Raw genomic sequence first — 16568 nt, forward strand, 5'->3', positions numbered from 1 at the left:
GATAACAGTTATAAATGACCCTCTCGAAGTGCGGCGCCGCGCCACCCAACCCTCAACTATGCGCCAGACACTGGCTCCTCTCGGTAACCTAACACATGCCCCGCACAATATAGTCGTAAAAGGTACTAAACAAACATACGCTAAGTGGCCGGCGCGTGTGCGCGCGTAACCATCCTCCATCTTTCTCTATCTATCTATCTGTCTATCTATCTCACTCTCTCTCTCTCTCCCACTTTCTGGCTCTCTCTTTCACTGTTTACGTATCCTTGATCGATAATCGTGCGCGAAACATCGTGTGACAACGGATCGATCGTTCCTCGGGCCCCGTCTACGACCGACGACCCGCCACTTTTCCGAATATATCTCCGTTCCGGGGGTGCTTCCGAATACAAACTATCCCGTGTGCTTTGCACTTCCACCGACGTCACTCGTTTGACATAATTACCACGCTTTCGGAACGAGCCGACACGCCGCACATCCTATCGCGTGAGCGCTCGTTGCGAGAAATTCCAATGCGCTCACTATAGCGCACCCTGAACGGCTGGTTCTTCGCGAGGGAAAGAATTGTTCGACGGTAGCCTGATATTAGCTCGAGTCTTTACTGTGAATGTGAAAAATGTATGCAACTTGTAACATCGTCTAGATACAAATTAAATAATACCTGAAGGGGTGGTTCCTTTGAGAAAAAGGATTGTTTGACGCTCCCCTGAATTTTTACCGTGAAAGAAGAAAAATTGGTGTAACTTGCAACATCCTCTAGATACACACATTAGATTAAACGGTAGATTGAAGCATCCACTAACGCTAGGTCAAAACATCCTCTACGTACTTGGATACTAGATAATTGGATCTCCGATGCGTAAGAGTTGATGATAGCGATGTAGAACTCCCTTGGTTATGACGGAGACATAACAGAATAAGATGCTTTTCTTGGCTTCTTATTTTCTTTTCTTTTCTTACCTTATTTTCTTTTCTTTTCTTACCTTATTTTCTTTTCTTATTGGCTAACCATAGAAGTAGACTCACATTGGATATAACATCGGCACATCAGTATGTGACTTCGAAGTTACACTAATTCGTAAAGAGCCTCTTTAACTTTGTAACGAAAATTTAATGTTTTCAAGTAGAAATTTTTTAATTAATTCCTGCAGAATAATGAAGGGGGTGCGAACGTACAGTTGATGTAAACCTAACGCAGAGTGCGCCAGCTGCCGACCCCGAATTCCCCGATGGTAAAGCGTGAATTTCAACCCCTTGGAAACTACCCTCGTCATCGGAACCTGTGACACTAATCAATAATCGAGCCTCGAAAAGATTCAACTTCGTTTAATCGATTTTAACGATGCTTAATCATTTTTAGAGGCAACTAGAGTCTCTGAAAGTTTTGATCGATGATTATTACAGCTAGCTGAGGAATTTGAAAATGCATTTCCGCGCTGGGAATCCACGCAAGCGCACAGGGGTCGATGAGACGCTAAAACCAGGGGATACGATGGCGCTAACTTCGGATATCGATTTTGGTCCAGTGGGATGCAGAACGGTCGCGTGCTATTAATCGCGATTCTCACTGTTATTTTACAGCAGGGAACCGTTCTCTCGCGCTAAACACTCTCTCGCCGTGATAATGTCAAGTCGCGGAATCGTGGTGTGCGGTGTCAGCAAGTGAACACGCGTGATTATCGCACTGGGAGTGGTCGCCTGCCATCACGCCCCTACGCACGTTTGTAAATAGTTGGGATTAAAATGCGAATATCTGTGCTCGGGATAATTCTGAATTACGTTAGCATCGTTTACGGTGAGTCTGATCTATAATTCTCTGTGTATCGTCACCATCACTCGTGTCGAACTCTGTTGCCACCCTGAGAGGGTGTGTTGTTATCTCAACTTGTCTTTTCGATTCTAGTAGCCGCGGGATCGAGTACATTCGAAGCAAATCCTGATACGAAGAGGCTTTACGATGACTTACTGTCTAATTACAACAGACTCATCCGCCCTGTTATTAATAACACCGAAACGTTGACCGTTCGGCTCGGTCTAAAATTGTCGCAGTTAATCGAAATGGTAGCAAATGATTCAGTCTATTATTTGTTTTTTTTTTTTTTTAAAGCGTCGATAGAATTGTTTGAATAATGGTGTTGAAATTTTTGCAGAACTTGAAAAACCAGGTGATGACCACGAATGTCTGGGTGGAACAGGTACAATCTACTTAGAGAGTCTTTCTCCCATTAATTATTCGTATGAGTGTCCTTTACGTTGTTGTACTTTACGCAATGTTATATTCGTATTTCGCAGAAATGGTTTGATTACAAATTGCGATGGGATCCAGACGAGTATGGCGGCGTGGAGATGCTTTACGTGCCTTCTGAGAACATTTGGCTGCCAGACATCGTGTTGTATAATAAGTAAATTACAATTAAAATAGCTACGTCGAAGCATTTTAGTAATTCAGACATAACAATTCAACTTTCGTATAAAGTTCCATATGAAAATCATACGATCATAAGATCATGTTTCTTCTCCAAACCAAAAGTAAAATTAGAACTCACTATTGATCAAGTAAAAGTTTTAATTTTATTTCTACGTTCGCCATCTCGTTCACCAGTGCAGACGGCAATTATGAAGTAACGCTGATGACGAAGGCGACGTTGAGGTACAATGGCGAAGTGTCTTGGAAGCCACCTGCGATCTATAAATCGTCCTGCGAGATCAACGTGGAGTATTTCCCCTTCGACGAGCAATCGTGCATCATGAAATTCGGATCTTGGACGTACAACGGCGCTCAGGTGATAACTCCAAAATGATACCTTAACCAATAACTACTGTGCTAATGATAAGCTGAAGATAGTTCGTGTTTGTCGCCGCAGAAAGGTCCAAATAATTAGTGTCAATAGAGTCCTTCGAAAAAATGCTTTGTAAAGACTTTTCCCAACAGGTAGACCTCAAGCACATGAAACAAATACAAGGGAACAATTTAGTGCAAACAGGGATCGATTTAAGCGACTTCTATTTGTCAGTAGAATGGGACATTCTGGAAGTGCCGGCGTCCAGAAACGAGGAGTATTATCCTTGCTGCACAGAACCATATTCTGGTAAGTCACCAATTAATTCAATCAAATACTTTCTTTGAACCTTGTCGATTAAATTTGATGCAGATATCACATTCAACATCACAATGCGAAGGAAGACATTGTTCTACACGGTCAACCTAATCATCCCCTGCGTGGGCATCACCTTCCTCACTGTACTCGTTTTTTACCTGCCAAGTGACTCGGGCGAAAAAGTAAATACTAAAAAATACTAATTTCATAATTTCCTCTTTTTGTGTATTTTATTAAATATTTATTGTTCCTAGGTCTCACTGTGTTCCTCGATTCTGCTCTCGCTTACGGTGTTCTTTTTACTATTAGCCGAAATTATACCACCGACGTCGCTGGCCATACCACTTTTAGGGAAATACTTACTGTTCACTATGATATTGGTCACTCTGTCAATATGGATCACCGTATGCGTTCTGAACGTCCATTTCCGGTAATCTCAACCTCGATTAACAATTTATAGTGGCTTAAATATCTTTCTTAAGATTCTGACAGATTTTAAGCAACAGTTCACCTGGTTTCTTGACCTAATCGTCCCCTTTTAATATTCACAAGATAGACCAATCGACGTAAGACTGATATCGAGAAAATTCTGAAATCCGTGCTGTTCTTTCATAGATCTCCGTCCACGCACAATATGTCTGCATGGGTCAGACAAGTATTTTTAAATTGGATGCCTCGCATGTTGATGATGCGTCGGACGCCATACTCAACCCCTGAATACGACGACACTTACATGGACAGCGGTTATACTAATGAAATAGATTTTAGGTAAGTACTTCAATAAAATATTCTGTTACCATTATTAAACCTCTGGGAATCAAACCGAGTAGTGTTGAAATAGTTTTTTGATTTACAAATAAAATCGCTGTTCAAAAACTAATTAAGAAGCCTTCAATCAATGCGTGAGTCTGAAAAGACTATTACAACACTTAGCCAGAAAATAAAGTGTTAAGTAGATCAAATTCAGAGTTGAATAAAATTTTATCAACTCCGTATGCCTCATTTACAGAATTAAATCAACTCTGCATCCCCTATTTACAGCGCTGTATCAATTCAATGTAATATCACAAAAATTTATCTGCAATCCAGAGGCGCCTAATCGCTATTTTTCACAGCGTAAGCGATTATCCACTGGAACTGAAAGCAAGTCCTGACGGTTTCGAGAGCATCACCTCCCCGTTCAAAAATATCCGTGAGGACGACGCTCGCCACTTTCCGCACGCATCAGGTAAATCATCGTCCCCGTACTCTGTATAAAAGTTTTTATTTGTCATCTTTATCATCTCTCTATCTCTCTCTCTCTATCTATCGATCTATCTATCTATCTATCTATCTCTCTCTCTCTCTCTCTCTCTCTCTCTCTCTCTCTCTCTCTCTCTCTCTCTCTCTCTCTCCCGGCGTCCACGAGAGCAGTTACAAACAAATCCTCAAGTTCGCAATATACTTTGATTTCTCTCGAAAATACGACAATACAATTCATTCACGCGTGAACATCGCAAACAGCTAAACGAATATCAGAATTAACACTGTCATTCCTCGCGATCCGCGGGTACATAAAAAAAAAAAATAGTGACTCGCGCAGTGAGACAACATCGTGTAATGCTGTTTAGGCGAAACGATGCGCTAACAATGAGAGATGTGATTTACAGTTACTGACAGTGAGAATACGATGCCAAGACACTTGTCTCCGGACGTCATATCAGCCCTGAAGGGTGTGCGTTTCATTGCTCAACATATAAAAGACGCAGACAAAGATAACGAGGTGAGCTAAAATTATTGATTTGATTTCTCCCACAGCACACAGTTCCTGTTTCACCTCTGCTATCTCATTCCGACAGTAACCATCGGAATCGATTAGAACCGATGTTGTGCTCCGTACGTTGACTGCCAGGTCGTTAGACCGCGAATTTTAATGCAAAATTAAAATTACATACACCTGCTGCAACAAAAAAGAGCCTACTCTCTCCAAATACCCCAAATCTTCTACATTGTAGTTGTTAGACTTCATAGTTGCATCATTGCAGCATTGCTATGCAATCAATAATCAATAATTCTAATTAATAATTCTCCAAGATCGTATTCGTAAAAGTAAATACCATGATAATTCCACATTTTAACACTAGGCTCGCGGATTTTACGTTGTTTTATAAAAATAACGAGAACTTGTTATCCAAATGTTTCGTCATTTTTTTCATAACATACGCTCAAAGAAATAAATTAGTTGAGTAATTCGTCACGAATGCAATTACACAATAATCGGAAATTAAATTCATATTGATGGGTCCCATAAAGTTGGTGTTACGGAATCACGAATTTTAGAACGCAAAAAGGGCTTTTCACACTGAGGAACGTACGAGGATTAAATTGATTCGATACGTTAATTTTTGAGAATTCAGACCAGGCAGTCGACGAACTAATAAATAAAATCACAACTATCACGACTAACGGGTTTCTAACGTCTTCCAGGTGATAGAAGATTGGAAGTTCGTAGCTATGGTGTTGGACAGATTGTTTCTTTGGGTTTTCACTTTTGCGTGTATCGGAGGAACGCTCGGTATAATATTCCAGGCACCTAGTCTATATGATACAAGAGAACCCGTGGACCAACAACTCTCTGGAATATCATTTCGTACTTTCATGTATCCGAATTTAGACAATCAAGAGAACATGACGAAAGAGTAAACACACACTAGGAACCCATCGAGCTCCAGAGACCGTTCAAATTATATTTACATCGACTTTCTCTCTCTCTCTCTCTCTCTCTCTCTCTCTCTCTCTCTCTCTCTCTCTCTCTCTCTCTCTCTCTCTCTCTCTCTCTCTCTCTCTCTCTCTCTCTCTCTCCCTCATTTTATTCCGTAAATCGATGTTGATTTTATAAGAAACGAAAATCTAATAATAAACATAGTCTAAGCGGTTTTATTAACCCTGATCAGCCAAACGAAAATCAATAAAGGGTCAATAGTCTAGAAAAGAAAAGAACGTTCGGATTCCCGCTTGCTAGCCGCTTGTTCTCTTTCAGTACCAAAAGTAAAAACATCGTGACGATACACCTACGTCCTACATACTCTTCGTGCCTCGCAAGTAGTTAGGCGGGACGGCTTGCATCCGCGATCCAGCCAGGGTACTTCTTGTAAGGCACGCAGTATACGTTAGTCCCTAACAACAACGGTTTTACGTCATCTAATCGCAGAACTAATCCACGTGTTTGGTTCTCATTTGTTCTGCAGACGACTCGTACGATCAATTAAAAGTTTGGCAGTATGTTTACAAAGATAAATATAAAAAAAATTGTCCTTTATTCTAAATCAATAATCATCAACTCTGGCGAATCGCTAGTACTGCTAATGGAGCTGGTCTGCGATTTTTTTGGCGAGGATGTACCGCAAGCTAGCTTCTTTGTACTCTGTGTCGGTGTACTGTGTTCGTCGTCGTCGTCGCTGTCTGATATCAAGTCGATTACAACGGCTCGTTTCTTTTCTTTCGGCGGTGCTGGGTTGCTTTCGTCTAAACCATTGCAAACCAATATATATATATTAGACAAAAATAATCGAGCGCTTTTTATGCCTAACTTGTGCACCTTAAATATCTCATTGTTGATGACGCAAAAGAAATGAAACAGATGAACGTGATTAGAAAACGTTGCGGTAAGTAAACAATTTCTCTGAAGGTCACATTCTAAGGTCATCGATGTCTCTGTTCATAAACATTGACTTTTTGGAACGGTACTGGGTGGAGCACTTGAAACAGACCACCCTGTATATTTTTACTAGCCAAGGACAAATCGAATCCAATGATCTATAATACCATGACCTTCATGTGACCTGAAGCATCAAAACCAACTCAAAACAGACGTGATTAAGAAAACCAATGAAGTCTTCGGTGAAAATCTGAAAGAGACATGTTATTGATAAGAAAAGTATCTCACCGAGGTCCACCGTATCCACGTCGATTTTGCGATCTTGCGAGTTGGTGACCACTTTCGATTCCGTTTTGTCCTTGTCCTTCTCTTTCTTCAAGACCAGATTTTCCCAGGAACCGTCTTGCAGAAGCTGAATTTCGTTCACGTCCGGCAGCAGCTTCTTGGAATTGAGAACCTCTTGGAAATAGCCGTCGATAACGAGATTATCGTACAACGCCGGCTTGTCACAAACCGGACAACTCCACGTAGGCTTCCTCTCGTTCATTTGCAGGAACAGCGACGCGTCAAAGCATTGCAAGTGTGAGCACGTGGACGCGCGGCAAGGTGTGGCCATCCGCATTTTCCCTAATGGACACGCTAACGACACTCTAAGCGACGTCGTTGCTATTTCACTGTCCGCGTCCTCGTTGAGTTTCTCCTTAACTGCACAAGGAAATAATTCTCGTAACAATAACTTTCGCAAGACGTACACCCAATTGTTCCAGTTCGATTTAAAGGGTATTCTGGTTTTTCGTCTCTTCAAAAATCGTTTTTGTTTTTCGCATTTTCTTTAAGTACAAGAATACGGCCTCGAAAATAAGAATACCCCTCCTCCCGAACGGGCTTTTGTACACGGATAATCATATTCCATTCAGATTTGGCGATCATATTTGTTTGACCTTGGGTAAATGGTGAAAATCGCGCCATGGTCAACCTGATTTAGATAAGCAGAACATCCTATTTTTTATCGCACAGTGTTAGAGTGCTCTCTTCGCACTTCAGTTGTCGAAGTTGACACTCGTAATGAATAAAGAGATATGTATCGTACAAAAGCTCGTTGAAGTTAAAGATTGTCGGAGATTCTGAAGATGAACCCCCGCTACTTACTCAAGCCCCTCGTGTAATCCGAGTGTCGCACGCCTCTACTTTTTAATCTTGATAAGAGCTCGGCACTTGATAGTTTTCTAACGAGGTATACCGCGATTGCGTAGCGTCTTCCATAGTCGGCCGACCATGTAACCTGTATATGGTTCGCTACTGTTGGGGATAACTTAACTAAAGCGCTAATCTGCACAGGCCTCGGCGGCCTCTTTGGTTCTACTCCTGGTTTGTTCGTAGGTATTGGATTCTGTTCGAAACAAATTCAATGAAACGATAGTCCTACATTTTATTTCGAAAGAGTGATATACAGAGGTGTACCAGAACCCGAAAGTGGGTCGAGACGGATTGAGAATTTTGTTCGGGATCGGGACGAGTTTTTGAAAATTTCGGGATTCTCGAATATTCCCGGGAATACCCCAACCCGTCACGACCATCAGGTGTCCGACATTTTCAGGTTCTCGTGCATCTCTAGTAATATATTATCGTTGGTTTACTCACAGGTAGAGGACACAGTTTTCCATTAACTTTCACTGCAATACTGGGTGGAAAACAGTCTTCTTGTTCACACGACGTTTCTTGTAAACAAAATCGCATTTGTACCTGCGATGCACAATGTAAAATGCATTTTAATCGTCGCGAGGTGTAAATTAAAAGAATGCAAATCGGCCAAGAACCGAATTAACCAATGATACCTGTACACTATAGTCGATTTTACTTCCCGCCCGACAATCCCGTGAACTAGCTATGTCTGTGGACTGTTGCGGAGTTAAATGAAACATAAACGTATTCTCCTGAAGTCTCATAGTTCCCTGAGGCATCAAGCTAGATGGCTTCAATAATTCTGCTAGTAAGTCGTAAAATGGGAGCTTTTTGAGTCTAACATCCGGATGAACAGGATACTGACTTCTAGGTTGTATTTGTAACGGAGATGGCAAAACTTTCGGAGGATACGGGTAGGGATTATAGGCGGCACTTGTTGTCTGCTGAAATTGTAAATCATATGTAAGCTAATGAATAAAAGTTTCCAAATGTTCTGCATTGAAATTCTTGAACTAACTTGTGGTGTTACGCTAGTGTATCCTGTGGTCTGATAAACTGGATTAGTTCTAGGTGTTGGTAGCGATGCCTGATGTGCTGGGGGAAGTTCTTTCCCGCTGGAAACTGCGGATTGTGACTGCTGTTGCTGGCTGATCTGCCTTTGAATTAAATACAGATAATAATACCATGAAATATAATTATTTACTTTAATGTATGGCTGAAAGTTAAATAGATTTACCTTGTGTAATAATTTCTGGAATGCATGTTTTGATCAATTTGTGGTTCCCCAGAACCACCTGTTTGACCGTACATTTGGTGTGCGGCAAGTTGATCAGCTCTAAACAAAGTAGTGAAAAGAATAATGGTACTTGTGCTTCATAGTGATATACTTTAATGTGTATAGTATACTTAAAGTATAATAGTATGCCATAGTACATATAAAAGAACATACATGGTTGAAATAATATATTTATGTATTTGTTAAATGATAGTAATAATTTTTAGAAATTAACAGAATTTCGAACGTATACTTGTATTCACATTAATATTATACTCACTGTATGGTTTTATATAGTTCACGTATTTTGAGCTGTACAGGATGGGATCTCAAACGTAACAATTCTAGCGCACGTGTTTGTAACTCTGTTTTTCTACCGGATTTATTTCTACCAGCAAAACCAAGAAGCATCTGAAGTTCAGATACTCGAAAACTCAATACCATATTCTGTAATCACACAATGAAAATATTCATGTATTTTAGCTACTGTACATGCAACTTTCCTAAAAATGTTTACCTATATTAGAAAAAAAATATATATATAAAACAAAAAGTAATCGAAAGTTGATGCCTCAAATACATTGTCAGCCTTTATCAGACAACTGATTTATATATACATATGTTCCATTTACTGCTTCAAAGTATACAAACGTAATCGCAGAAATACGAAATGAAATTTGAAAATACTAGGCATAAAAATCATACTTCAAGTTTTTCTATTCTACAAAAAATTAACATCGAACTTTTTTTTTAACCAGTACCCATACTGTATTAGGACAAATACAATAAAGTATGATAACACATTTTTTTCTTTTACGATTGAAATGAACATTATGTATTTCATGATATACTTATGACAAAACACGTACGTTTTTAATGACACTTGATTTTCGAAAATGGAGTCGAAATGATCACAAACATTTACAAAATGTTTTTAAAGGGAACGAGGTAAAAATTAAGGTTACCTATAATTAGGTGGATATTGCCTGTCTTTCGTAGCACTGTGCGGCTGATAGAACATGATTAACGGTACGAATGTAATTGAAAAAAAAAACGTAATAATTATCCTGATATCTCACTGAGATAGTAAAACAATGATTGCAACAATGGTGTACAAACTTGTACGGCGGTGCACTAAACGTCTGTTAATACAATTTACTGACACGAATCGTAAATCGCTAATAACCCGGATATAACCACGATAAATTCACAATGCAGACCCGCCGACATTTCTTTAAAATTTCACACGCAATCTACCTGCACTGCACCACTTTTAATACTTCACTCACCTCTAATTCTTTGGTCTCCGCCATCTTCTTAGACGATTTTTTTTGCGAAGCCGTTTTGCTTATATTATTTCCAACCGTTTTGACAGAAAAATTCTCCTACCCGGTTCTTATACAAGCTGTTTCAATCGCAACCCGTTTCTATAGTTTTCTTGAGTTTAAATGTAGCTATTAAATAATATCGTTTAAAGGGCGCGAAATCGATTTTTTATGTTCTAATTTTGCGGTAGCTGCGAAAAATGTGGCTTTTCTCGGACAGCTCAGTTCCTCTGAAAAATTTTCTATTCAACGGCATAAAGACGAAGCAAATATCGATATTGAACACTTCGTTCGTTCGAAATACGAAAAGGGATTTTCCAAGATGGCCGCCTGCACTGAATTGCAGCTTAATTTGTAAATTCGGTAATTTTGAAGGAACTGAGCAAAATCGTTCGTGGTGTGACGTTTACTTTCTTAAACATGCGCAAAATAAGATACTCACATCTTACATTAAGGTCGTTTGTTTAAATTCGCTCTATATTTTTCACCGTTTTAACAAATCTACACGATAATGGAAAATCTTTACGTACACATACTGGTTATGTTTCATCTATTAGATTGCATGTATCGTACTAAACAATTTACATCCCGCTATATCTATGAGGACTATATTACAAATATAAAATATTATCCGTTCTATACCTCGACTATTCACTTTTGAAAACACAAAGTTGCATTTAAATATTGCAATAATGTTTTATTTAAATGTATCTTACAATAATATAGCACGGTCGTATATTGGAAACACGAATATACAATGCAACATCAACCTCTATAACCCTTTATGGCGGCCTTATCTTTGCAAAACTAGATAATAGATAATCTCCACTATATCAATGTGATAAGTTTACTAGGTGTTCAGTCAAGCTATTGGTTCACACCTAGGGGAAAAACACATTTTAGATTATTATCTTTTCGTTCTGGTAATTTCCCAGTGATGTTACAAAGTTCACTAGTTTCTGTCATAAAAATGTCATAAAAATAAACGATTATGTTATTTTCTGTTGGAAAAATGTATCAACACGAATTACTAATATTTACAGCGTTTAAAACTGTTTATAATAGTCCCAGTTCATTTTCGTTATATAAATGTGAAAATTTTTCTAGGCGTTCGATCGGAAGATTGGATCACGACTAGTAATGATCTACTTTTAGATTACTATCTTTTCGTCTTGGTAATTCTCCAATGGCGTTGCAGATGTTATGAGCTACTGTTATGAAAATTGTGTTATCTACTAGTGGAAAAATCTGTTAGCACGCATCACGAAGTAAATAGGATATGCGTGCGTCCATCTTAAGACATTAGTAACCACTAAAATTTCGAGTGTAATTATAAATATGTATGTATATATGGACATATCTATGACAATTTAAAAACATGGCTACCATGTGAAAAATAAATTGGTCGCATTACCGTCTACAAACAAGACTTTGTTTAGTTTTTACGATAATTTTGTTTCACGGTACCAGCGAAACTAGTTAGTCGTAAAGAGTACGCAGCTTTGATGAAAACTTGCAAAGTGTTGGCGCGGATTCAACGAGTGAAACATTAGTGTTTTTAACAGTTACGGCTGCATTTTTAATGTCTATCGAATGACCTAACGGATTTATGAGGGATACAAATTCATCTGCGTTCGAATATTCCGCACGATTCCGTGGCAATAGATTTCACGAAGGAGTGTTGAATACTGGTAACCTTACTTTTTAATCTGGAGAAACTTCGAATATCTCATAAGGAAACGATAGAATTTTACAAATGTGTATTAGTTTCACTCATTACGAAAGAAAACCACAATAATCGATTACACGATTGTAAATAGCTGTACGTAATTTAGGATCGGCGTACTATCCGTACATTTCATGTGTGTATATAACTTAACCTATTTTTTAGATACACTATATTTACAATTAAACATATCAACAAGTATATAATTGTATATCCATGAGTTAAGAGATGCTATGTTAAAATCTGTTAATGCCATGAAGAAACTTGTACTTTATTAACATGCACGACCGCTAAACGTGATTCATTCGAAAGTTTGTTTTTAAATAAATCTATTCTCTAAAAAGGTAATATACTTTTAGTAGACTGAAATTTTTAGATATGTCTTTGCATAAAATCATTTTATTGTACTCTGAGTGCATTGTTATATATATATATATATGTGTGTGTGTTATTATTGTTGCAGATTATAATATGTTAAGACATTAAGCAAGACAACTTGTACAATAAAGAATCTATGTATAATACTGTGCTGCATTATTTATAAACTGACATCAATGGATTCCATTGATTTTGATACAATTATACGACATCCACGAACTATCATTCACGTAGATGTGGATTGTTTTTACGCTCAAGTGGAGATGCTGAGGCATCCAGAGTTGGAAGGCAAGCCGCTCGGAGTAAAGCAAAAGAATATAGTGGTGACGAGCAACTATCTGGCCAGAGAATATGGAATTAAAAAATGTATGCCTGTCCAAGAAGCTTTACAGTTGTGTCCAGAGCTGGCCTTGGTAAACGGGGAAGACCTAACAAATTACCGTCATTTTTCTGCCAAAATATTAGAGATACTACATCAGTTCACACCTTTAGTCGAAAGATTGGGCTTCGACGACAATTTCATGGATGTCACATCTCTTGTGCAGAAATGCATGAACTCTGGCAATGATTCCGAATCGAATATAGACATTTCGATGGAGGATCAAAACCCAATTGGCGAGATATTCGGCACCTCGGACGAGGAATGTCCATGCGGCTGTCATGCTCGGTTAGTCATTGCTTCCAAAATAGCAGCTGAAATAAGAAAACGAATTCACAAAGAGTTGCGCGTTACCTGCAGCGCTGGCATAGCACACAACAAGCTTCTAGCAAAACTAGCCGGGTCATTGCACAAACCAAATCAGCAGACAGTGATCTTTCCATGCAGCGGACCAATGCTCTTGTCTACGATAAAGTCTGTAACAAAAATCCCAGGTGTTGGTCAGAAAACCACGCAGCTGCTAATGTCGAACAACATAAAAACGGTGGACGATCTGCGCAAGACATCTCTGGAGACTCTGGAGATGAAGATAGGCATCGACCTGGCAAGGAAATTAAAAGACAATGCCGAAGGCATCGACGAGACGATCGTGAAGCCCACAGGCAAGAAGCAGTCCATCGGCTTGGAGGACGGTTTCAAAAGTGTCTCTCTGGTAGCTGAAGTAGAATCAAGACTCGGCGCGCTGTTAAGACGACTAACAGAGCTGGCGATGGAGGATGGGAGGATCCCCATCGCGATGAGAATAACAGTGAGGAAGCACGATTTCAACAAGCCAGCCTCCGGCAAGAGAGAGACTCGGCAATGCGCATTACCAAAACATTTACTGCCCTCCACGAAGTGCGGCGTTTATGACCACGCTAAGATGCTGTCGCTAGCTATGAAACTGTTCCACCGAACCGTTGATGTGTCCAAACCATTCCACTTGACTCTACTGGGAGTCGCTTTCACGAAGTTCGAGGAGAGGTCCTCCGGGAAAAATAGTATTACATCTTTCTTGCGAAAACAAGTCGCCGTTCAGTCTGTTCTAGACATCAGCTCCGAGGAAGGTATTTCGGATGTGAGCCTCGGGTCGCCCATGAGCGTCAACCAGGACAGCAACGATGGCTCTGCGATGAGCACCACGTCCTCCCCTATTTCAAAAGCGGTGGGACCTGCGAATCCGGGAATTGAAGATGATTTGCTGAGCGAGATAGAGCCTCTGCCGAAGAAGACCAGGCTGGAGGTGTGGCTGAACGGTCGCAGAGAATCTCCCAGCAACGAGATGGCCGATCTTCGACTCAGTCCTTCGTCACCAATGCAGTTGTCACCGAAAATAGACGCGGCGGTCCTCAAGTCCCTACCCATCGACATTCAAAGGGAAGTGACCCGCTCCTGGCCGACGACTAGTAAACCAAAACCGAATAATATATTGAAATACTTCATAGCTAATAAGTGACGGAGTTCCGTGGCTTAGATCGCAACATAGCCATCACTTTTCTGTACACATCTCCGCGGGTTACAATATTGGATGGCAGCACCATGTGATATTATGACTTTAAGTTACAGATGCCGCGAGCTCATTTGCAATCGTTTTTGGGTATTAAAACTTCTTCTACGCATACACATATACATATATATATATATATTTTCTACGGCATTTACATCGATTGAATTTGTTAAACACGTGAGGTGACGTCACCGTATAAATCTCTACCAGAGTCTATGAATAAATTCGCATAAATACATATACCTTATTTATTTATCTTAAATGATATCCGAGAGCATCGTTTGTATTTTCTTTTTTTTTTTATTTTTGAGCGTTTAGGGTAGACGGACGTTTGGTTGGACCCTGCATTTACAAAAGCTATGTATTATCGTTGTATTTTTGAAGAGGCGTTCGAGAGAATGTATTAAGACGATCAACGAGAACAAGTATTCCGGAGAGTTTTAAAAATAAGTTTCTCACGATGCATCGAACGCGCGCGTCTAGCACCATGATTCTGAGGCGAGCAAACAAGCTACGAATGCATAGAATATAGAAATATCTACGTAAAATAGTAAACGAAAAGATGTTCAGAATAAAATTATGTTATCACGATCGTTTCCATCTTCATTGCAAAACAAAAAGATCATTCGCTACACAAAGCGTTTCCATTTGCGTTCGATGGGAAAGCTGGTTCAGTAAGCATTTTGCGGAGGATAGAGAGGACACTGTCGTTTCCTTTTCTTTTTTAATGGTGTGCTGGCATTTGATTTTGTACGTATACTCCAACGGCTGATTCGTGGTTGTATTGATTTGAAACCGAAGGAAAAAAATGGTGGGAAGTGTTTATATTTTTAGTACCGACGATCTTATGCTACGAATGTAACGGGTGTTGCGCATAACTATACACCGAAACGGAAAATACTCGATCGACCCTACCGTGCAACTGATATGGAGCTTCACACGAATTATGACGAACAGTCTCTATATGTACATTGTATAATTATCTAGACTATTAGACAATCATAAAAACTTTATTGGTTCGATACGGTACAAGGTGAATAATTATAATATATTATATATATATATAAATTTATATATATATTTATATATATATATATATATATATATATATATATATATAAATATATGTATCCGTTAAGCATACATGAGATAAGAATATGAGCCAACGATCCACGCGATTTCGAAATTATTTCTGTCACGCATAAAAACACACATACGACATGCATGCACATATATGTGCGCGTCTACACGGTTACTTAAGAAACAAAACAATTAATGGTAAATGAGAACGTACGTACATTACAGCGTGGCCAGCGGCAAGTGATACTGAAACAGTAGCTTTTGTAAACAATAAAAAAATACTTATATATATATATATACACACACATGTATATACGTATGTGTATATATATATACATATCCATGTGTATGTGTGTATATATATAAGGGTACGGAAGATTTATACGTTAAGCGTTAATTAACGACCAAGGCGGGAAAATCGGAGATTAGTTAAAGAGCGAGTTTTCTTTCCTTCTCTTCTCTTCCTTTTATTTTATAGCCCTCTCTGTCTATGTTTATTTATTTACCGTACTGCATGGGAGAAGCGGCGACCATTTTGACTATTAACTTCTGGTTGTGAGAATATGAATATTTTATACGTATACACACACACACGACGTTGGGGATGGTATGAGCGGTTGCGAAATACGAGCGCTTGTCGTCGTCCAAGTTCCGATTAATTAGAATAACATGCAGCGCTTCTTCAGATAATTGTGTTGATATTTCGCGCGTGAATCAACCGTGGGGACGCGTGACCAAATTGACTTTGACTTTGTACAAGCTATGCGCCATCAACGGCGCATACTGTCCCCGACCCGTTTAAATAAAGAAAGTTCGAGTTGTACGCTATGCGTTATTTTCTTGCCCCCTTCCTTTCTCAATTACAATCCTGTGTGCTCCATCCTTCCTGAAAAAGAATTTTCGAAAGCGTGGATTATTGTTCAATTTTCAAAATTCTATCT

General features: G+C 39.3%; 3 protein-coding genes across 14 annotated transcripts; 2 read left to right on the forward strand and 1 right to left on the reverse strand.

Moving 5' to 3' along the window:
* Positions 1-1004: 1004 nt before the first annotated feature.
* On the forward strand, positions 1005-6077 carry Nachrbeta2 (nicotinic acetylcholine receptor beta2). 4 transcript variants are annotated; one of them, XM_076789106.1, is made up of 12 exons: positions 1025-1795; positions 1904-2061; positions 2151-2195; positions 2293-2402; positions 2603-2783; positions 2933-3089; positions 3153-3280; positions 3353-3528; positions 3714-3866; positions 4214-4326; positions 4748-4860; positions 5565-6077. In XM_076789106.1, the coding sequence occupies exons 1-12, from the start codon at positions 1744-1746 to the stop codon at positions 5778-5780; spliced, it is 1602 nt and encodes a 533-aa protein (XP_076645221.1). In that variant the 5' UTR covers positions 1025-1743; the 3' UTR covers positions 5781-6077. The 4 variants fall into 4 exon arrangements, 3 of the variants coding, with proteins under 3 accessions (XP_076645223.1, XP_076645221.1, XP_076645222.1); XM_076789107.1 differs by having other exon boundaries at positions 1032-1795; positions 1907-2061; XM_076789108.1 differs by lacking the exon at positions 5565-6077 and having other exon boundaries at positions 1010-1795; positions 4709-5225.
* Positions 6078-6379: 302 nt separating this feature from the next.
* On the reverse strand, positions 6380-11277 carry Su(var)2-10 (E3 SUMO-protein ligase Su(var)2-10). Of its 7 annotated transcripts, none has more exons than XM_076789100.1 (10): positions 10961-11277; positions 10483-10630; positions 9474-9640; positions 9155-9253; positions 8936-9074; positions 8571-8885; positions 8377-8478; positions 7885-8125; positions 7024-7440; positions 6380-6602 (listed from the first exon to the last, which is right to left on the reverse strand). In XM_076789100.1, exons 2-10 carry the CDS (start codon positions 10504-10506, stop codon positions 6394-6396), a joined length of 1713 nt encoding a protein of 570 aa, XP_076645215.1. In that variant the 5' UTR covers positions 10507-10630; positions 10961-11277; the 3' UTR covers positions 6380-6393. The 7 variants fall into 7 exon arrangements, with proteins under 7 accessions (XP_076645215.1, XP_076645216.1, XP_076645218.1 ...); XM_076789101.1 differs by having other exon boundaries at positions 11161-11180; XM_076789103.1 differs by lacking the exon at positions 10483-10630.
* Positions 11278-11822: 545 nt separating this feature from the next.
* Poli (DNA polymerase iota) lies at positions 11823-15659 on the forward strand. 3 transcript variants are annotated; one of them, XM_076789110.1, is made up of 3 exons: positions 11823-12340; positions 12410-12588; positions 12708-15659. In XM_076789110.1, the coding sequence occupies exon 3, from the start codon at positions 12799-12801 to the stop codon at positions 14494-14496; it is 1698 nt and encodes a 565-aa protein (XP_076645225.1). In that variant the 5' UTR covers positions 11823-12340; positions 12410-12588; positions 12708-12798; the 3' UTR covers positions 14497-15659. The 3 variants fall into 3 exon arrangements, with proteins under 3 accessions (XP_076645225.1, XP_076645224.1, XP_076645226.1); XM_076789109.1 differs by having other exon boundaries at positions 11823-12209; XM_076789111.1 differs by lacking the exon at positions 12410-12588 and having other exon boundaries at positions 11823-12209.
* Positions 15660-16568: the final 909 nt, after the last annotated feature.

This window comes from Halictus rubicundus, chromosome 6, assembly GCF_050948215.1.
Source record: "Halictus rubicundus isolate RS-2024b chromosome 6, iyHalRubi1_principal, whole genome shotgun sequence".
NCBI lineage: Eukaryota > Metazoa > Arthropoda > Insecta > Hymenoptera > Halictidae > Halictus > Halictus rubicundus.